Here is a 23602-nt window from a genome sequence, read left to right as displayed (position 1 = left end):
TTCACTATATCAACCGGCTCACCTTTATCCATATGTTTATTCACACCTTCAAAGAAGTCAAGCAAATTTGTGAAGCAAGATCTCCCTCGGCTGAACTCATTAAATCATGTTTGTCTACGTGTTCCACAATTTTATTTTTTATACTCATTTCTACCATTTTGCCCGGCAATAAAGTGAGCTTTACTGGTCTGTAATTTCCCGGATCTCCCCTGGAGCCCTTTTTAAAAATCAGCGTAACATTGGCCACTCTCCAATCTTCAGGTACTACAGACGATTTTAGCAACAGGTTACAGATCACTAACAGCAGGTCAGCAATTTCATGTTTGAGTTCTTTTAGTACCCTGGTATGTATACCATCCGGTCCTGGCGATTTATCACTTTTTAACTTGTCGATTTGGCTCAGTACATCTTCCAGATTCACCGAGATTTTTCAGTTCCTCCACATCATCATCCTTTAAAACCATTTCCAGTTCAAGTAGATCTCTTACATCTTCTTCTGTAAAGACCAAAGCAAAGAATTCATTCAGTCTTTCCAGTATGGCCTTATCCTCCCCGAGCGCCCCTTTCGCTCCTTGATCATCCAACGGTCTCACAGATTCCCTCACAGATTTTCTGCTTCCAATGTACCTAAAAAAATTGCTATGAGTTTTTGCCTCTTTTGCAAGTTTCTCTTCATAATCTCTCTTAGCTGTCTTTATCAATGCTTTGCATCTAACTTGCCAATACTTGTGTTTCTTCTTATTTTCTTCATTCAGATCCTTTTTCCATTCTTTAAAGGATTTTTTTTTTTTTTTTTTGCCTCTAATAGTCTCATTCACTTCACCATTTAACCACGCCGGCTCTTGTTTCCTCTTCTTTCCACCTTTGCTGATATGTGGGATACATCTGGTCTTGGCTTCCACAATGGTATTTTTAAATAACATCCATGCCTGGTTGTCTGACCTTTGCAACTGATCCTTTTAGCTTCTTTTTAACCATTTTCCTCATTTTATCATAGTCGCCCTTTTGAAAATTAAACGCCCCTACAGTAGATTTCTATTGCGAAGTTACTCCCGGTATCAGCTCAAATTTGATTACGTTATGATCACTGTTTCCCAGTAGACCCAACAAAGTTAACTCCTGTACTATGTCTTGGCATTCCACTAAGGAGCAAATCTAAAATAGCACCCCCCTCTTGTCAGTTCCCAGACCAGTTGCTCCAAGAAGCAGTCATTTATGACAGCTAAGAATTTTACCTCCCTAGCACTCCCCGATGTAACATTTAACCAGTCAAGTTTCACGTTTATTAGGATTTTATATACCGCCTATCAAGGTTATCTAAGCAGTTTTTACAATCAGGTACTCAAGCATTTTCTCTATCTGTCCCGGTGGGCTCACAATCTATCTAGTGTACCAGTCAATGTTGGGGTAATTGAAATCATGGAACGCGCTTCCGGAGGAAGTGATAGGCCAGAACTCTGTACAGGGGTTCAAGAAGGGTTTGGAAAGGTTCCTGGAGGATAAAGGGATAGAGGGGTACAGATAGAACTTGAGGTAGGTTATAAAAGTGGTCAGAAACCACTTCACAGGTCGCAGACCTGATGGGCCGCCGCGGGAGCGGACCGCTGGGCGAGATGGACCTCGGTCTGACCCAGTGGAGGCAACTTCTTATGTTCTTATGTTCTTATCATCCATTATCATACTGTTGCCCATTTCACAAGCTTTCCTAATCTCTGAAAACATTTCTTCATCCGTCTGCTCATTTTGTCCCGGGGGACGGTAGTATAACTACAGTACAGTATTTTCTATTAAAATTTTTGGTTTGTGGAACGAATCGTCTGAGTTTCCATTATTTCTTATGGGGAAATTCATTTTGATATACGAGTGCTTTGGATTTCTAGAACGAATTAAGCTCGCAAACCAAGGTTTTACTATACTTCTTTTTAGATATGGACTTTTCTTCCCATTTGAAAATCACTTTTGGATGTCCTACTTTTAAAAACTCTCCCTAGTCCTGCCCAAACACACTCATAACACCCTCTCTTGCTATATGGACAAACTGCAGCGTGAAACATCCAAATTCTGACTTTCCAAAATAAGGATTTGGACATTTTTATCAGATGGACATTTTGTTAGGCATTTTTAGGTAGCCATCTGCTTTGAAAATGAGCACTATAGGCTCAAAGAAGAGGCAATACAAAAAGGTGAATCACTATTAGTGCTTTATGGATAGGTACTCATGTAATATGCACTGTGTATGTAAATTTTTCTAAGGGTGTAAATCTCACACAATTGGTCATCAAAATAGTAGTAAAACTTATCCACTATTTTGTCTACAACCCTTATATATACATATTTTTTTTATAGGAACTTCAGCGGCACCACTTAGCGCTCAATATATCTCATTGCTCTAAGTTTTACGTGTCAGCTCGTCATTGGGTCCCTTTTTCTTTTCTAAATCTTATTTATCTGTTTAATTTTTACTTGTACTTTTGTTTATATTAATTTTAAAGTGCTTTAAGCATATACTTAGCTTAGATCATGTGGTCTCTGGCTAGGGATTTACATGCCATATAAAAATATGTATATATAAGGGTTGTAGACAAAATAGTGGATAAGTTTTACTACTATTTTGATGACCAATTATGGATAAGTACTAGCACTTTAAACTGAACAGGCCAATAGATTTCAAGCCAATGCAAATTTACAAAAATAGGATAAAAGTGATCAAATTAGTGAGCCCCACTGAACAGATAAGTAGTGACATTGTAGGCTACTTGCAGAGCTCACAATTAGGACAGTAGAGGTCCTAAATGTAGCACATTAAACCGTTTAGGTTTTAAACATTATAGAATTTTTTTTTAAATAAATAAATAATAATCATCAAGCTCTGAACCAATCTCCATAAAAAAAGATCTTTCAACCAATACTGAATTTGTAACCTATAAAGACATAGTTCTTGCTGTCAACATGTGCTCTTTTGGATAAAAGTAGATACTGTAAACAAAATATACCTCCAAACTTAATAGGGAGATTTTTTGGAGATGTGTTGACAATATAGTACAAGAGAAACTGTGGAAAGGAGCTTGACGTAATAGTTTATTTGAAGTCTTCACAAATAAAAGCGATACAGATAATGAATCCGTGTAACACACAGGGTAAATGTGGTATGGACCCGACACAGTCTGTGTTTTGGTCATAAATAACCTTCATCTGGGGTCCAATTCTGTATTGCTACAAAAGTTATGGTATGCAGAAAAAGCATCCGGACAGCTGTGTCGGGTCCATACCATAGTTAGCCTGTGTGTTACATGGATTCATTATCTGTCTGCATTGCTTTTATTTGTGAAGATTTCAAATAAACTATTACGTCAAGATCTTTCTTTCCACATTTTCTCTTGTTTTTTGGTTTCTCCTGTTATCTGTGGACTCAACTGGTGGATTCCCTTTGTTTTTGACAATATAGTACAAACTCATACATGTACTGTACATTGGTATTCCCTAGAGCAGTGGTTCCCAACCCTGTCCTGGAGGAACACCAGGCCAATTGGGTTTTCAGGCTAGCCCTAATGAATATGATGAAGCAAATTTGCATGCCTATCACTTCCATCATATGCAAATCTCTCTCATGCATATTCATTAGGGCTAGCCTGAAAACCCGATTGGCCTGGTGTTCCTCCAGGACAGGGTTGGGAATCACTGCCCTAGAGACATTGGGGCCCCTTTACTAGATATAGTAAGCATTAGTGAGTGTTTACCGTAGGTTAAAAAGGCTTAACATGGGATGTGCTCTGGCATCCTGTGGTAAAATATGCACTTTGTCAGCACTATATACATGCCTAAAAAACTTACATTTTATTTTCCTAAAAGGGGGAATGTCTGAGGGTGGGGAGTAGGTGTGGGTGTGCATCAGTCAGTGTGTGGGACAACGCCACATGATAATTGATTAGACGGGGTTAGAATGGAAATAAGAGGTGGTAGGGGTTGACATGTTAATATTTTTATGGCCACATGCTAATGGTAAAATGAGCACATGACCATTAATTTGGAAAATGGAAAAATCAGCCATTTTCTGGTCATGGGAAAGATGGCCTTAGTGTGCAGGAAAGACCTAAATAAAGGGTACTAAGGCCACTTTTTGCCTCAGTTTAGTAAAAGAACCCCATAGTTTGGGTAGAGTCGAGATGTATGCATATATGTTATAAAACATGTGGTAAATGCACATAATACACACACACACACAATTGCACAAACTTTGGAACATGCATTTAAAGTGTTTGCTTGCATTTGTGTGTTACTAGAGATGATTCTAGGAACCTGTTTTATAGGTACATATGTTGTTTTTATATAAAATAACCACCATAAAGGACACTGAAATCCACTCTAGATCATAAGAGAAAAAAACTCATTCAAAAATCATCCTCCTAGACAAAAAATACTATATTCAGTAGCATTAGACTTTCAGAGGTGACCCTCGGAAAAGCTATTTACCATGAAACCTTCACCATAATTGTCATAATCCAGTTCTTTCAATATCAAATTTAAATGTTCAGTTTCATTTTATTTAATTTACAGATTTTTAACTTTTCATTCAGATTTTCATTTCAGATTTTTAACTTTTGTATAGCTAAAATACTCATTTTTTAAAATGTTGGTTCAGGGGCTTAGCTCTGACATGAAATCATGTTTCTTTCAACGCCATAGCAAAGAATATCCCTTTTACTAAGCAAGCACTGCCATCCTGTATAGTATGTATAATTCTCCCACGAATGTCCATCATTTGATGTTTGTATTCCAATCAGTGTCGAACAACTTACAGAAACCACTTGTTCAACACTGATTGGAATGCAACATCTAGTGACGGATATTAATTGGAGAATTATAGATTCTGTGCAAGTCAAGAGGGAGGATGGCAATATGAAATGAATTTTACTTTTAAGGGATGATATTGGATCTACAAGTTGAAATCAGTGATGCCACTGGGACAGAATAAAGTGGAATGGATGACGGTCTAATTTGGCTCTGTGATTGGCTATAAGATTTGGGGGAGGGGTTATTTTGGCTAAGCCACAGGAGAATGGTTGAATGCTGAAGTAGAAGGTATTTGGACCAAAGTTTGTGGATGTAATTATGCATGCACTGTGGTGTGGACAAAATTTATGATTCCTCTTGTATTTTCAGGAACCTTTTCTGTGAAGCAGTTAGTATGGGAAACATGGATTCATGTCAAAAATATCTCCCTAAACCTAGATTTATGATTCTTTTACTTCTATATATGAAGCTTTACAAGATAATTATTAGATAATGAATAATTGGCTTGTTATGAAAGATTTACTTTTTATGTTTTGAACCTAAGAATAAGTGTTAAACTTAAAACTACAATTGAATTATTGAACACTATTGAGAATTACTTTGAAAATCCAGAAACTATTATGTATGACCTGATGAAGATAAATGGTGTTTTCTTCCCTTTAAGGAATCCTACATTTGGGATATAAATCTCTGAAAACTCACCTCCTGAAGGTCCTAAAAAATTATTTTCATCAATTCAATTGGGTATTAGATATGACGGTTTAGGACCATACCTTTTATCTCGAGTAAGTGTGTGTGTCTGGTATTAAGTTTTTATGAAACAGATTTCCTGCAGGTGGTTCTGTTTCCTGCAGGTGGATCATGTTTCTGATTGTTACTATAATTACCGATTGTTTAATAATCTGCTATGTTCTGTTTTATTATGTATGTAATGTTTTGTTTTAATTATGTATGTATCGTTGTTATCCGCTTAGATGGTTGATATGCGGGCTACAAGTGTTTTAAATAAATAAAATAAACTTTGTTGGATTAAGGTCAAATTTCAGATTAGCTTCTACTCTTGACGCCATCCTCCTAAATATTTGGTAAAATGTATAACTCCTTATACTTCATTGACAAAGTTGCGTTCATCTACACAGAGTGATCTGTCGATACCAACAAGGAAAGAGATCGGATTACAGATGGTCAATAATAATAATAATAATAATTTTATTTTTATATACTGCCAAGGCCATAAGAGTTTGAGGCAGTTTACAACAAGAAGTGCTGGACAATCAGGGAATAAAACACAATATAAAATCATCTATGCAGGGTTTTTCTCTTGCTCAGGACCAGAAGAGTGGAATAAGCTTCATCTTATATTAGGCAATAGCAGAGGTTAAGTGTGTTCAAAAAAACTATTGAAGCATCATTTGTTTTGTCTTATGAAGTATGCCAGCTGAAACTGTAGTATGTTGTTTGCTATGGAAGAGATGACTTGACGATTGTATAAAATGTTGATCTTATGGATTTGATTTATGTTTTTTGATGATATTTTTATGTAGTGAGTCAATTTTACTGTGTGTGTCGTACTGTATTCCACTGTGATAAAAGGCAGATTATAAATAAAACAACAATAGATGCCTATTTGTTACATGGTCATAAGCATCCTTTTGTAAAACTGTCCCAACTCCCTATAGAAATATAAAGTCTTGTTTGATACAACCTCTCTGCTTTTGTCAGAAATTACTCTCAAAACCAACCATATTAAAAGCTGATTTTAAAGATAAATTGTGTATGGATCTGTTGTTATTATCAAGACTTTGAAAGCATATTCTAAATCAAACCCAGCTCTTGACTGTCTTACCTTGAAAAAGCCTTTGCAGCCTTCACAGGTCCTGACACCATAATGTTGGCAGGCAGCATTATCTCCACACACAGCACAGGTTCCCTCCCCTGATGAAGAGCTCCTGCTGGGGGGTGAGGGAAGGCTGCTCTCTGCCAATAGGCTGGTGGCCTGGTTCAGTGCAAGTGGGGGAAAGGCCAGGCTAGATCCTTTACCTACTGGTAAAGTGTATGAAAGAGTTTCCAATGCTGCCTGTCCAGCAGCCCTGTCAGAACCAATTGACATAGGAGGGCTTGGGTCGTAGCACATATGGCTGCTAGAAGCAGGAGTATGAGGCGGAGAGCTCTTTAAGTGAAAGAGAGGAAACCGTGGAGGACCAGTCTTCATTGAAGTTTCCATCAAGTGTCTGGTAGCCATACATGTCTGTGCTGGTGGCAGTGCTAGAGCTTCATCCCATAAGGACGTCTGATGAGATGGATATCCAGGTGTAGTTGGAGTGGAGGGTGGAGATTGTTTAAAGTACACTGACGTGCTGGGCATAACATCTTCTATCAGTGCTGGGGCTGGGGAATGGTAACCAGCTACGTGAGTGTCCATCTTGATTAGAGGTCTCTGGCCTGAAGATTGCATTTGGTACAGACAAGAAGGTTTGAATTCATAGCTTCCGGTATAGCCGTCCATGAAGGTGCTGAAGCTAGGCAGGGATGTTGTTGCAGTGGCGGTAATTTCTGTGCTGGTCAAGTCCATGCTAAATTTGGTGTGATCTGGATTCATAATCATGGAGCTATAATCAGAGCTATAAGCATATGTCTGAGCTGCATAACTAGAACCAGGTGGAGAAGAGCTATACTGTGCTTGCACGCAGGGCATATCTGAAAGTGAGAAATGCTTAATTATCAACAATGCCATCATCTGTTTGGTTTATTTTTTTTTAGCACGTTTTCAGATTTGTTACACTACATTGCAATATTTATATTCTACAATTTCCTCTCGAGTTCAGTGCGGCCAACAAGTTAAGACACTGGGCATTCCCAGGAAGCAACATTCCATCCTACATTCTAGGAAAAGAAATGAAACAAGTTTTTGCAGTTGTTGATGGGATAAAATTATGACGACGCTTTGCCGATTGCTGTGCATTCACAGGATGTTCCTTTCTTGAGTTTTATCGAGTAAAAGGAATGCCCGGTGACACATAAAAAAAATGTACCAAAAGTGAGGTATGTGAATTTAGACCAGAAAATAGAGGGACATCAACTGCATAATCCTGCAACATTTTAGCCTCAGATGTGGTCTAATTGCATCTTTAAAAAATGAGAAATATTTATCAATAAAAAAGTAATTAATCCCAGAAATCACATATCTCCCCCTGTAGGTATCTGCAGTTATTAGGCTGTAGAACATGACAACCATTAACCCCCGCAAGAAGCTTTTAGTGCTGCCCGGCACGCTGAATGCTCTGTACTGCTCTGACACTCATAGGAACTCTATGATCATCGGAGTAGCGCACTGGCCAGTGCTAAAAAAATCTCGCGCTGCTTTGTAAGAAGGGGGGGTGGGAGTAAAGTTGTGGACACAATTGCAGTGTACACAAAACTTTCAAAAATGAAAGGTGCCCCTCCAGTCTTTTATATATTTTCATCTCTGTTATTTGTATCTCCACTGTTGATAACTTTTCGCCCAGTGGGTTACAAATATGCCTTAGAACTGATTTAAAGTGCTTGTAATCGCATTTGACCAAAGAGTACTATATACAACGGGCTCTCATGTAGTCGTTGGGGGAAGACTGCAGAGCCCCAGCACCTCCAGAACACATTTTCACCACTGGACTGTCAATATACCTCAACTTCATTTCAGAGGATTGGGAATGAGCAAGTTAGTTTCCATAACTATTCAGGGAAATAATCAAAGTGGGTTACCATTAAGATGCGATACTTTAGCACAAAGTCCCATTTGATGGAATTGGACCTAGCTGCTACTAAAAACTGGAGTTAACAATAAAATAAAACATCTTAACAGTAGCCCATGTTGTAGGCTTCACCTAGAGCAGGGGTAGGGAACTCCGGTCCTCGAGAGCCGTATTCTAGTCGGGTTTTCAGGATTTCCCCAATGAATTTGCATTGAAAGCAGTGCATGCAAATAGATCTCATGCATATTCATTGCGGAAATCTTGAAAACCCGACTGGAATACGGCTCTCGAGGACTGGAGTTCCCTACCCCTGACCTAGAGGGAAGTGTACAGAACCATCAAACCATTTTATGCAGTCCAGCAAAGATCAGTCAGATGAAAATGTCACTCAACCGCTGCAGGCCTCGAGATAAATTTGAACCTCTGACCTCCATATCTGTATACCAGTTTATTAGGTTATGCAATCCCTAAGGCAACAAAAATATGGTGACAAAGAACGTATATAGACAGTGATTTTCTATCATGGCAAATGCAGGGAAAGTTGCCTTTATACCTTTATAGAACTCTAATATATTGAAACAATGGTAGAAACCTCACTAGAGTATAAAGCAAAATAGAAAACAGGTTTCAACACAACTTTAGGGTATGAATCAAAATTATCAGTCAAGAGAGAAAAAGATCTCAGATGCCTGCACTGGAGTAGAACAGACCAGTATAAATAAAGCACTTATCTTAATGCTGTAGGAAGCCCAACAGAACCCATTTTGCCAGCGTTTCTGGCTTCGTCAGGGAACTTGAAGAATATGCCCTTCAAAATGGCCATAAGTTATATGAATGATCCAAAAAAAAGTGTAATATATTTTTAAAACACATTTTAAAAAAGTATTGATTAAATAACGGGAGGTTTTTCTGATCCATAAAAGATACCTTGACCTGCTGTTACTGGTTGAATCTCTATTCTACTCCAGTGCAGGCATCTGAGATCTTTTCCTCTCTTGATTGATAATTTTGATTCATACACTAAAGTTGTGTCGAAACCTGTTTTCTATTTTACCTTTATAGAACAACCAACCCAAAAACTCCCCCACAAAGTTACATGTGGTCCGAAGCAGGAGTTACTTTACGTGTGTAATCTTTGTCTGCTCGTAGGAATTAGCACATGTGTATATTGTTCTGTAGCCTCAAGTCACTTAAAAAATATTTCCTCCTAAGAATCCTTTTTCATGGATAAAGCAGGACATTACTTGTGGAACCTCTGTATAGTGTAAACTTTTATGTAATCCGCCTTGAACCGCAAGGTATTGGCAGAATAGAAATCACTAATGTAATGTAATGACTCCCTTGGAGGTTAGAGGCCCTGAATTGCCTTTGGTGATACAAATTGCTTACACCCTGAAGCATGTTTTAGCCCATAGAACAGCCCTCACCGGCTGAAACACAGCCATGTCAGGCATACCTTTTTAACTAATTTATTTGTTAATAAAGTCTCCTGTTTTTTTTAACCATTATGTCTGCCCTGTAAATTACACCTAAGCATGTTTGACACATGGCTGGCACCTTTTTTTTTTTTTTTTTAGCCTTATTTAGGCGCTGTTTATACAATCAGCCCCTATGTGCACACTTTTAAATTTTTAAAAGTATTGGTATGCTTATATTTTAACTCAGAAAAAAAAGCATGTCCACAAGTTAGCAGATGTGGGTGCTTTTTCTGAGATCATTTTCAAAGTGCAAACATGCACATACTTAGACAAGACTATTCAGTGCACACAATTAAAAAATTACCCCATGAAAGATTAATCTCTCTGCTATATATATATATATATATATATATATATATGATGCTGACTATCAAATATCTTCTAAACCATCTTCTGGGACATGAAGGTAAGTCATTAATAGCTGCTATGAAAATTGCTGAAAACACAGGGGCCAATATCCAGATTGCGGGAGGAAGGCTGGCTAACTCCTGCAGTCAGCCCTGAGCATGAATATTCAATGTCAGGCCATTTACGGTGGCTAATATTGAATATCTGGGAGGGGATGGGTTTAGCTGGTGTTAACCAGCTAGGTCAATATTTAGCCCTGGCTGGTTAAATTAATAGCGGCAACAGACAGGCCTGTTATTTAGGTAGCCTGATTTGGCCACACAACTTGGCTAGTCAGTGCTTAATAGTAGGGTTTATCACACAATATAGTTGTCTATGTTGTAGCCATTAACCACGAATATTCATCACAGTTAGCCTGCAATTGCCCACTAAATATTAGAAGATACCTGGCCAAACAGCGCTGAATATTGGGCAGTAATCTTTGAATGAATTCCACCATAAAAATGTCTAAGTCCCCTTTTGGCCTAAGGCCTTAAACATTGAAAGTAGAAGCATGGAAAATGTCCATTATTTAAAAAAAAAAAAAAACATCCAAAAGGAGGTTTGTGGGTTTGTTTTTTTTAAATGGCCTGCCTCTACGTTCAGCTGTTTATACACCCAGACCACCACTACGTCTATACTAACACCATATAATCAACCTATAAAAAGCCTAACTCCCATAACGCCCAAAACAAGAGCTTTTAGGCAAAGGAGGAGCCAGTCCATCGCCTAAAAGCTGGATTCTGTAACCGGTGTCTGTCAAAAACACCGGTTACAGAATCCCCCCTCTACAACGATCCGGGCAGGAGGGAGCCCAAGCCCTACTGCCCTGCCAAAACCCACTACTGGGAGATTTCATGGTGTCACTAGGAAGTATTTCTTTACCGAAAGGGTGGTTGATCATTGGAATAATCCTCCACTTCAGGTAATTGAGGCCAGCAACATGCTCGATTTTAAGAAAAATGGGATAAGCATGTGGGTTCACTTTGAGGAAGTGCTTAGTGGGGAGGGTTCTTAGAGTGGGCAGACTTGTTGGGCCGATGGCCCTTTTCTGCCGTCATATTCTATGTTACCCCCCCACCCCCACTAAAATAGGGGCAGGAGGGATCCCAGGCCCTCCTGCCCTCAACACAACCCCCCCACGACCGCCCCCCCACCCCTCCAATCCCCCTCCCCGTACCTGAAAATCATTGGTCGGACGGACTTGTGCCAAGCCCATCCGTCCCCGGAATGGCTGGCCTTAAGGCCTGATTGGCCCAGGCGGCACATTAAGAATATGAAGGTTTTGGATCAATGAAAGATACTCCTGCCACAATTCCTTATATGGATTATATTATTATGATCCATGGAGTGGCAATTCTGAGATTCTTTCCTTCATTAAGTTAAGCAATTTTTCTCTTGGTAGATTAACCTTTTGAGGATCCAACCAGAATAGGCCCAGTAGCCTTGGGCCCCTCCTGTAGGCGGGGCCTTAGGCACATGGACCCAACCCAGCATTTTTCTGTCCCGAATAAATTTGTGGCAGCTGCTGCCACAAGTTCTCAGAATAGCTTCTCTCTTCCATTTTGATGCCATGTAGCTTCTCTCTTCCATTTTGATGCCATGTAGCTTCTTGCCATGCTGCACTGAACTCTGAGCTGATTTATGAGTTTGACTCTTGAAATGGCAAGATTGGCATGGGACTTTGGGGACCGTATGATAAACTCACCGAGAGCCACATAGAAACATGATGGCAGAAAAAGGCCAAATGGCCCATCCACAGTAATCATTAACCCTTCCTCTCTCTAAGAGATCCCACATGCCTATCCCTCTTCCGGGAGACTGTTCCACGCATCTACTGCCCTTTCTGTACTCCTGAGCCTATCACCTCTTAACTTCTTCATATGCCTTCTCATTCCAGAGATTCTTTTAAAATGAAAGAAACTCAACTTATGCGCATTTACGTCATGTAGGTATTTAAACATCTCTATCACATCTCCCCTCTCTCGCCTCTCCTCCAAAGTATGCATATTGAGATCTTTAAGTCTGTCCCCATACGCCTTATGATGAAGACCATGCACCATTTGAGTAGTCTTCCTCTGGACCGACTCCATCCTTTTTATATCTTTTTGAATTCTAAATAATAATAATAATAATTTATTCTTATATACCGCCTTACCAAAAGAGTTCTAGGCGGTTCACAACAACTGGGCAAGTAGATAAAACACAGATGAAATGCAACAGATTGGAATAATAAAATTTAACAATAATCAGAATGCATATTACAATATAATGCCAGTGAAATACATTAGAAGTAAAAGAGTGCAGATAAAATACCCTCTCACCAGAGTCTTATACAGGAGCATCAACACCTCCTTTTTCCTACTGGCCATACCTCTCCCTATGCACCATAGCATCCTTCTAGCTTTTGCTGTCACCTTTTCAACCTGTTTGGCCACTTTAAGGTCATCACAAACAATCATACCCAGGTCCCACTCTTCTGTCGTGCATGTAAGTTCTTCACCCCCTGAACTGTACCATTCCTTTGGGTTTCTGCAGCCCAAATGCATGACCTTGCATGAAGAACAGAAGAGCTGTTCTGGTGGAGGCAGCAATAAAGTGAGGGATGTGTGGCTTGCTCAGTCTACAGATTCACGAACCAGCTGGATAGGGGTAGGAGTGATAGGCTCACTGACTGGAGAAGACTGGCGCTGGGGATGATTGTTGGGTGGAAGGTAGGCTGACTGTGGGGGAAGATGGTAGTTAACTACCTGAGTGATTGTCTGCTAGTGGTTGAGGGGAGAAGTGAATGGCAAGATGGATAGGTAAAAAAAGAAAATTCCTGAGGTTGAAGAGAAGATGACTGGTAGAAATGAGGGTGGGACTTTGAGAGAAAGGGGAGACTGGTGGAAACAAGGGAAATCATTAAGGTAAGGGGCTCTGAGAGACTGCTGGAGATAGGGAGGGGAATGAGGGAAAAAGACTGGATGAGGACAGAGTGGAATTATGAATGATAGGGGCTATAGGGGCTGATGCAAGCTTGAATTACAGGCACGAGTTGATTTTTTATGACTGGGAGGGCACACTGGATGCATTTGCACATTGTTCTGCACTAAGGGGAGCTAGTGCTATGCACTTGTTTGAGCAGAAAAACACGAACATATCTGCGCTAGTGTCGTAACTATGGGTGGACCTCGGTAGGCACCGGCCCACCTAGTTATTGCACCACATTCCCCTCTCACTCTCTTTCATGATGGCCCAGTATCTGCCCCGTCTCTTAACTCCCTCCCCAGCGTGTCTTAGAGGTGTCTCCAGTGGCCATAACGATTCATTTTTGCTGCCTGCACCAGACCCACAGGCTTTCCTCTGTCACATCCCACCCTTGCTGGCATCACTTCCTGTTTCTTCACTGGAAGTATGTGGCAGCAGGTAGACGGGAAAGTCAGTGCAGGCAGCAAAAATTAATCGCTACGGTTGCCTCTAAGGTACACTGGTGAAAGGCAGTAAGGTTGGGATCACAGAAAGAGGGAGAGTTGCCAGTCTGCGAGTAGAGGATTGAGGAGAGAGAGAAAGAAGTTGGATGCGCAGGGGGAAAGGGCTGAGGGGAAGGTTAAAACTCCTGTATTTTATACATCCTTGATTTATCTGGGGGGGGCACCCAAATTAACTCTGGGCTCACCCAAAATACTAGGTCTGGCTATGCCAAAAGAAGACATAGACATTACATCCTCACAGACCCTAATGCAGAAGAATGAACAAACCCTTCATAACCTCCTTTAGCATCTGTGCGCCCACAACATTGCCCACTAAAGCCACACTCACTCTTCGTTAATCCATACAAAGTCATGCACACTTTGCTACTTTGGCCCCTGGATGAGGACGGATTGGGAGAGACTGGTGGGGACATGGGTCAAGGTAGCAGATGAAACAAAATGGCAATCACTTCAGAAGCAGCTGGCAGGGGTCACTGGCAAGCTGCTGACAACACACTGAAAGTGGGGTGGGGAGCTGTTAATTGTGCTAGTGCTATGTAATGATATATTAGGGAATTGATTTATTAAGGTTTCAAGTTTATTAATATTTGATGTATCGCTGAATCTGTTTACAAAGCGATGTACACAAGTAAAAAAGACATAAAATTATAGAGATACAAATTAAAATTCATGAACATCTAATTTAAGACAAGACAGACACAGAATAGGAAAACAGTTTTAGTAAACTGGGCCTCAAAGGGACTGTGGCAGACCTTGGAGGATAACCACCAACTCTGCTCTTTGGCTTCAGTTGAGAGAACATGGCTGGGGGAAGGGTTAACATCAGACAGATCTCAGCCACTTGCTTCTATGCTTTGGTGCTGTCACTTCCCATTCCATGAAGAATTTTTTTTTAAAAATATATTTGATCTATTAATTTTCTTTGCATAGTATTCACAAGTTTGTAAAACTCTGCTAGTCTCCTTGGGACAGTCACACATGCCCCGAGTCAGCCCATATAGCTTTGTTTCAACCTGAAGATAAAGTGCTACCAGTTTTGTATCAAGGGGTTTTCACAAGCTATGACCTGTTCTATGAACCATTCTGGATTTTCAGAAAATAATTTAACAGTGGAATCCTGGAAGCCCGTGGTAAATAGAGATCCAGAAAAAAAAAATCTCTATATAAGTAGACCTAAGCAAAAAGAAAGTAGGGACGGACAATGATACGCTGCCGTAAGATCGTTGTCCATTTTTACTTTCTTCATCCTGGAAGCCTTTTCCAGAAGAAAATTTCTCAAATGCTGCAACCTGCTATTTGAGACTCCAGAATTTTGCAGACATGAAGCCATGTTAGTTTTCAAACCTTTTCAATATTCTTCCTTTCCGATATTGTTATCTAAGTTTCAAGTCTTTTTTTATTTTCAAGTTTCTTTATTAAATTATTAAAACCTACAAACACAACAATACAACCAGGCAAAAATACAGCCAAAATAAAGTCATCGTGTGGTTTCTTCACGGAGACTTAAAGATACCATTTCTAGCCAAGGAAACCAACCCCCACCCCACCCAGCCCAAGCACTCCAGTGTCAGAAGTTCAAAATAGAACTTCTAGCTCTAGGGGGACAAACTGTCACACACAGGGGCCAAGATCTCCAAATTTTCTCCAGTGACCTGGACCACCCATTTTTGGCATCCATATATTCAAACTTTAACAAAGTAAACAATTCATTCCTCCACATGGTAACAGTAACGATGGGCACATCAGTTTGCCTCCACAAAATAAGAATACATTTCCGGGCCAATAAAGAGACTTTTTGTAATAACAGATTCCCCCCCCCCCCCACCCCCAGACAAGCCCAAAGTAGTGACCTGCGAGAAAAGCAAGATATCCGCCCGCAGAACAGTCTGTAGGTATAGTGCAACAAAAGACCAAAACATTTGCACTCTCTCAGAGGCCCAAAACAGATTAAACCAAACCAGCAGGAGTGGACAGGTTCAAATCTTCAATGACAACTTTTCATTCTCTCCATCAAGTAAAATAATCTGGTGCTTTGCAAATATCTTACATAAAATATTTGATGACTTTATTAGCTAAGGAAGTGTAATCAAGGGTCCGTCTTTAATGTATTTGTTTTTCATAGAACACATGTCCAAGATTAATAGCTCAGGCGTTTCACAAGACACATAGGAAATGATAAATCAGACAAATCTATAAATGACTAAAAGCATGACCTTTCAAACCCAAACCTTGAGGACTGCCAACAGCTCTGAGTAACCCACATAGGCAAATGAACCTTGTTTATAGACCAATGTCTGCAAAATGTAGCTAAGGAATATTCACTACTGACATCCTGATAATCAGTCCTATTTGTGGCCTTTACAAATTTAAATTGAGAAGCTCTGGACTAAACAAGGTATACATTTATTTAAATATGTTTGTAGCAAGTTTCTGTACATGAGATTGTTAACTATTCTTACTTATTTAAATTGTATTGCCAACTGCATAGGTATTTGTTGATCATGGGTCTCTCAAACTCTATAAATAAATAACTAAATATATTAAATAGAAACCCGAGTCTGAATGTTCAAATCCACTCTGGAGAAATGACTATATCTTAAACAAGGCTTGCATTATAAATTTATAGCATTTCACCGAAGAAAATAATGCTCGATTATGAAACCTGCCTAATAATCACAATTCAATGCTACAACTTTCAAATAGGAAAAACTGAATTTAAAATGTACAAATATTATACACAGATACAGACCTTTTTTTAACACAATCACATGTACATTACATGCATAAAAGCAGTCGTGTATCTGGTGTGTTACCTGGTGGGTATCTTGCTCGCTGAATGGTGGTGCTGGATGCTTGGCTGACAGGTGCTGGAAGTGGCCGAGCTGCTGGAGGAGACCTGATTGCTTCTGAAGAGAAAGAAGAGGTGCAGAGTGAGGAGCCAGAGCTTGATGGAGACTTTGCTTCCGAACCGGCTTCTGTCAACAGAGAGACGACACAGGCGAAAGTGAGTTTCGTTAAGCTTAGAACCTTCGAAACGAAAAGCTGCCCAGATCAGTGCTTGGAAATGGGACAAGACGGAGGTTGCCATAATCCGTTTGAAAGAATTCAAGTAAGAAAAACGAAAAAGGGCAAAAAAGAAAATAAAGTTCGACGGTATTTTGATGCACTGGAAAATACAGGATGGGGCCAGAAAAAGTGCTTATTTCGCTTATCTTTCTCTAATTCAGTGTAAAAGAAGTTGAACACAGACCTCTGCCATTCCCCCCCCCCCAAAGGATATAGAAAAGCGATTAAAGTTTCTTAAAAACTCCACACCAGCCGTTCTCAAACAGTTATGTAAGGAGAGGGTAAAATCTAGCGAAACGGTGCCATAACATTTTGGAAATAGAGCGAAAACGAGAGGAATAAATCAAATCGCGGCTTTGCATCCGGCTCTCAGGATCCAAATTTACTAGTCCAAAAAAACCAGGAACGTATATTACAAACCTTGCGATATAGACAGGATTAGATGAGTAATTAATTCCAAAGTTATACGGTATATTTTTGTCCCCGGATTGTTTGTCTTATTCAAGGAGAAAATATTGGACCTGCTTTATCTACGATTTTTTTTTTTTTTTTGTCGTTGTTGTTGTTAAGATAACGAACGACAGTAAACTCTTTCGGAAAATTTCCCCCTAGTGCTTTTTTTCCGCTTGTTTTCTCTACCTGTTGCTCTAAAGCCGTCAATCTTCTGACGCTTGCAGGAAACATTTTCTTCTTGCTAAGCTAAAGTGGGACATAACAGGTGCCTTCTGAAAACCAGACACAAAATGCGAAGTCGGCCTTCCAAGAAATGCCTGCAGTTTAGTTCTATAATATTTGGTCACATCACCGGGAGAAAGGGGTCGATTTACCTGGTTTCCCAAACTTTTCTCAATTCTAGGCTTCACAAGCAGCCAGAAACCCTTTGAAACGCGCCATCTCTGAGATTAGAGCGCCCCCTTTCCCCAAGAGCCACAATCTAGAATCCAGCCTCAAAAGTTGGCCAAATTAAACCAGCAGTTTAAGGACATACCTTTAGAGCAGTGGCCTCAAACTCAAACCCTTTGCAGGGCCACATTTTGGACTTGGAGTTAATGTCCTATTAAAGAAATGAGAATTTTGAATGAGGTAAAACTCTTTATAGTTTATAAATCTTTCCTTTTGGCTCAGTCTTAATAATAATACTGTAATTTATAGCTAAAGAGACATATGATGAAGAAACTCTTTTATTTTACTTTTGTGATTATGGTAAACATACCCAGGGCCTCGAGTTTGAGACCAGTGCTCTAGACTGACAGAAGTGACAGATGTCATTCCTAATACAGAACCACCGAACTCAGACGGATGACGTGATGGAAAGAGGGAACAGCCCTGCTCAAAAGCCACCAGAATTCTTCTGAAAGCAAAGATGCCTTCAGTGATCTTTTGACCCTGATCATATCCGTCTAATCAAACCCTAAATCTGAGTTTTGTTTCCATTGCTTCATTTTATTTCTAATTCTCGGGGGGGAGGGTTACCGGGGTACTGATCCCCTTTTACCATACCACTTCTTTAATAAATATAACCTAGAACATCCTAATTTAGTTGGATCAATAAATAAGATATTGGACTGGCGAAGAGGGGAGTCGCCATTACCACCTTGCACTCAAGCTACAAAGGCTACAACTGACCTGATCACGTTTTAAAATGTTGGAAACTGGGTGCCCAGCACTTTCCTTGCCAGTTTCCCCTCCTCCCCGAAACATTTCCCAATCTCTCGGTTACCTAAGGAACAGGCAGTGAGCTTTTAACCATCCACCTTATTACTAGGGCAACCCCCTCCCTAAACTGTAATCAAGAAGCAGCAGCTTCAAGTGCCGTAAATTAGGCAGGAGTAACAGCCCTTGTCAAAGCGCCTTTATTCCTGCTTCAGCTCGCTTACATTCAGGTACAAGTAAACCCTGGGGAGGGCGATGGAACTCGTCTGAAGTCCGGCATTGTTCTTGCCTGCCCTGGGCAAAGTTTCCAGCGCTCATTTGCAGAATAATAAGCGACTGTCAAATCACCGGTAGGGAAAAAGAAATAAACAAGCAAAAAAAAAAAACACCCCAAAATTTTTTTTTTACTAATGAACTCTGTTTTAAGTTCAGTACAGACCAGCATTTAAGTAAGTTAAAATATGAGTGATTTTCTTTGACACTTCTGTTAAATTGGGTTTTATGTGTGCCTGAAGAGCACAGATTCCACAATATATATATATATATATATAATGTGTGTGGATTAAGCAGCTCTGATGAAATGCAGTACAAGTGACAGGAGTATACGAGGGGGTGCTGAAAAGTTCTCAGCCCAACTTAGCTGAAAAGAGTGTCATCTTATTTCCTTAAGTGCCAATTTGCAGAAACGACATTCCAGAGAAATAATTAATAGTAATAGTAGTAGTTTTGACATTGTATCAGATCACTGAACTCTATATATAGTTCTCTTCTTGATTGTGGTGAGAACTTTTCAGCACCCCCTCGTATTTTATATTATTTTACAAAACAAGTTATTAGAATGCATTTTTTTTGATGTTTCATTTGAATGACTCATTGGGAATAAATACATCATTAAGATACGGTTTGGGTCTTTACGTATCAGAACGTAAACTCAAAAACTATGATTGGGAAACACGCTACACCTTACAATTTATCCATTCAGTAGCGTGATCATTTATAAAGCAGATCTGTGTAGTAAGGCAATGAAGAAATTGGTCAGAGAAATGTAGAAATCAGTATATTCGGTGGTTAAAATTCATTACTCTGCAACAAAAAGTGCACATTTCTGATGAACAGATGCCTAGCGAGGGTCACATTTCATTTAATTACAATATAGTACCTTGCAATAATTACCCCTTTAATGTGCCCTTCAGAGTTAATTCTATATGTTTAACCTAAAGCAACATCAGATTAAACTGTCACTAACGATTCTCTTCCGACCGTATTAACTAGCACAAAGAAAAGCACCTATTTTCAAGCATACTTAAGGGAAGAGGCACATTACTGCCATTCATTACAGCAACTGCAAAGTCTCAGTCGACAAGCATCATTTCCATGACAACTAGCAGAAATACCTTAATACCGGCTGGGCTCTTATTCCAGAGGGTACTAACCCCACTCTCTCCTCTTAATAGGGGGAAAGGCTCAGCGATGACAAAAGAGCATGGAAATTACCCAAGCCAAGAAATCGGGAGAAAAGTTTCAGAACTCCCTCAGCGGGAGAAATTGCCGAGCCTGCCGGCCACGAAAACAGTTGCCATGCACACATTTCCAACTTTCTCCACCAAGTCCTCAACTACTCATTCATACATACTTGACTGCTGTGATGGTTCCGTCTTTACATCTAGTTCAAGAAAAGCCTTCCTCAAACTTGGCGGAGGACGTCTACCGGATATATGTCCCGATTCTTGTTATCCTGAGAAATGTTTAGCCCGAGTCATTGAAACACAGAATGAAAGAAAAGAAAAAAAAAATGCTGCGGGCGCCGAGCGCGTTTCTTTAGACGAGAGCGTGCATGAAGGGTAATAAGTTGCAAACGCGCGTTTCGCTCATGTGCAGAGTGAGAAAGAGCGAGAGAGCGAGCGCGCGACAGGAGAGCGAGAAGAACAAGCGAACTCCTCTGTGGAGCGTACTCTCTACCAAGCAGCACGTCATTTATGCTAGAGGAGCCTAGCAATCTCCTCATACAGTGGCTGGAATGTGAGAACGTCAATAGTGACATAGGAGGCTGACGTCACTGCTCGTGCCCCGCCTCTCCTTTCTCCGCGTGGTTGTGACGGGAGGGGGGGGGAAGGAGGAGAGGAGGACGCTTTCTCTTTCAATAGTACAGCGTGTATATATGTGCGTGTATCCGAGAATATATCTCTTGCATGCATACATACATACATACATACACACACACGCTCACACCCTATGCCAGTGTAATGTGACAGAGAAACTCAGCCTCCCTATTCCTCTGCTGCTGCCAAGAGGCCTTAAATTTTCAGGTTTGATGTCAACAGTATGAGAAAAAACAGAAGGGGAAGGGTGCTTCAGGGAAATCTACTGTAGTTACAAAGAGGAAAACCCATGCCTAAAGTTAAGCTGCTTACCTGTTCTCTGAGAGTAGCAGCTCACGGGAAGGGGGAAGGGGTTAGGTGACCGTATTTGGGGTTATTATAATGCCTCTGTATCGTTCCTTGGTTGCCATATGCAACCCAAATGCAGAGATGCCAGGTCTCACTCAATAAGAGTGTGCTACACTCATTTGCAAGCTTTCTCACTCATCAGAGCTTCAGTACCAGTGTACCCATCTTATCACTGCTTTCATGAGGGGGAAGCCATCCAGAAGTAAACCAAATGGCCCAACCAGTAGGAAATCTGAACACACCTTCCTACCCTATCCCTTTTCCCTTTACAGCAAGTACATGTGCTCTGAAACCTATGCACATATTTTAAACTACTGAATGGAAGACAATTTTTTCAGCTCAAAAAATGTACCTAAATTGCTCCTCCAAAAAAACAAATATCATTTAGTGCTGCCTTGATTAATTTGCTAAATACTATCCTTTAAATCTAGAAATACTGTCTGAAAAATCTCACTCATTGACATTCAGTCTCACTTCTTAGACTGGTAAATCTCGCTCTTTGGGATGGTTCACCCTTGGCATCTCTGAAAATTATAAAGAGGATGGAATTCCTCTTTATATCAGCAAAGGTTTAAGATGTTGGGGCTCTTAAGCTTGGGAAAAAAGACATCAGTGGAAAGGGATATAATTAAGGTGTACAAAATCCTGAGTGGTATAAATCAGTAAAAAGTGAATTGATTTTTCATTATTTGAAAAATACAAAAGACCAAGCGACACTCAATGAAATTACATGGAAATACTTTTAAAACAAAGGGGGAAATATTTTTTTTTACTCAAAGAATAGTTAAGCTCTGGAACTCGTTGCCTGAGGATCTAGTAACAGTGGTTATTGTATCTGGGTTAAAAAAAAAGGTTTGGACAAGATCCTGGAGGAAAAGTCTATAGTCTGCTACTGAGATAGACTTGGGGAAAGTTACTGCTTGCCTTGAATAGGTAATATGGAATATTGCTACTATTTGGGTTTTTGCCAGGTACTTGTGACCTGGATTGGACAGTGTTGCAAACAGAATACTGGGTTAGATGAACCATTGGTCTAACCCAGTATGGATATTCTTATGTGGGAAAAATATTACATTAACAGAATTGCAGGACCTAAGGGGGTAAGTCTGGAAAGATGAAATGAAATTTTTTTTTTTTTAATAATGTTTATTGGATAGGAAAGTAGCAATAACAAAGGTAGAAATCATGGCTATTCATATGTTCTTATGAGATCTTCCAGAGTTTTCCAGAAAAAGGCAAAAGCTCTTCAGTGGTCATGTGACCAGCCTGCAGCTCTGCTTCATTCCATATTAAAGTTTTGATAGAATAACATCAAGAGTGTGGGAGTGTGTGGCACAGTAATTAAAGCTACAGACTCAGCACCCTGAGGTTGTGGGTTCAAATCCCATGCTATTCCTTGTGACCCTGGGCAAGCCACTTAATCCCCCCATTACCCCAGGTACATTAGATAGAGTGTGAGCCCACCATGACAGATAGGGAAAAATGCTTGACTACCTGAATGTAAATCACACGGAGGGGCATAATAAAAAAAATACATCTAAGTCTGTTGTGGGCTTAAGTCGCTAGTCACCCAAAGTCAGACATGTAAAAAGTCCATTCTCGAAAAATATGTCCAAAATATTTCTTTTTTTTGAAAATTGTCTACTTCTACGTCCAGTCCTTTGATCATACAGATCGCTAAGTCGTCTATCTTTATACCCCATTTTCATCCAAAAATTCATCCAAGTCAAAAACGCCTAGAACAAGACCTTTTGGACATGGGCGGGGTCAGCAAAGTAATGGACTGGACACCCAGACATAGCAACATAGTAGTGAGGCACCTTACAGGGCACTGCTGTGAACATCACAAAAAGGGTGCCACATAAACATCTCACCACAACTCCCTTGCAGGTCATGGTGAGACCCCACAAACCCCCAAAACCTACTATACCCACCTATCTGTAGGGATGGAATGCAGCAAACACACATGCAGAATATGAGTCAGGATGGAGGCGCTGCCAATGGCTAGCTCCGAACCCCTTTTATTATGCTTCTATGCTAATGACATCATAGTAACTCCCTCGATTATATGTCTAATGATTGGTGGATACAAAGGTACATGCTTTTACATCATGATCATCTTCCCTTTACCTCGTTATCACCCTCCAACTCAGCACTTAGACAATACCTGTGTTTTTGCATGTCCTCAATGCCTGTCAGCTGATGTCCTTTCCAAATATGGACTGCGTAAATAAGATAAGGGTTAATATGTGACAGGGGTCTTGTGACAAGAGGGGAGGGGGGGAATGCCTCAGCATTCTGTCACAAGGTGCTAACGTTTTCCCTTGCTTTAGAATGGCTACGAGGGGAGAGAGAATGGGAATGATTCATAATTCTTTCACAGGGCCTCATAATATCAGTGTGCTGATATTATCCCTGTTTCAGAACATTACTACATTTCCTCTTTCCTTACTATTTTTAAGAGATTTTAAGGCAAATCTGATCGGGATAATTGGCAGTACTGACCGCGGCATGGACTTATGCATAAGTTAAACAAAGAAGGCAGGCATTGAACAAAACAACAGAGAGTTATCAAG

At 40.1% G+C, this 23602-nt stretch overlaps 1 protein-coding gene across 5 annotated transcripts in view; it reads right to left on the bottom strand.

Moving 5' to 3' along the window:
* The window catches only part of NR4A3 (nuclear receptor subfamily 4 group A member 3), a 121219-nt gene extending 100635 nt beyond the window's left edge, over window positions 1–20584 (bottom strand). Inside the window, exons 1-3 of one of the 5 annotated variants that reach the window (XR_004537975.1) lie at window positions 20213–20579; window positions 16674–16835; window positions 6638–7488 (exon numbers count right to left, since the gene is read on the bottom strand). Coding sequence is in view for 4 of the 5 variants with exons in the window: in XM_033929638.1 (XP_033785529.1) it covers window positions 6638–7486 (849 nt within the window). In the remaining variant the exon portion in view is untranslated. Of the gene's footprint in view, window positions 1–6637; window positions 7489–16673; window positions 16836–20212 lie in introns of all 5 variants that reach the window. The other 4 variants (XM_033929638.1, XM_033929639.1, XM_033929640.1 and 1 more) reach the window with 4 other exon arrangements.
* Window positions 20585–23602: the final 3018 nt, after the last annotated feature.

This window comes from Geotrypetes seraphini, chromosome 2 (genome assembly GCF_902459505.1).
Source record: "Geotrypetes seraphini chromosome 2, aGeoSer1.1, whole genome shotgun sequence".
Taxonomy (NCBI): domain Eukaryota; kingdom Metazoa; phylum Chordata; class Amphibia; order Gymnophiona; family Dermophiidae; genus Geotrypetes; species Geotrypetes seraphini.
This window is presented reverse-complemented; position numbering and strand designations above follow the sequence as displayed.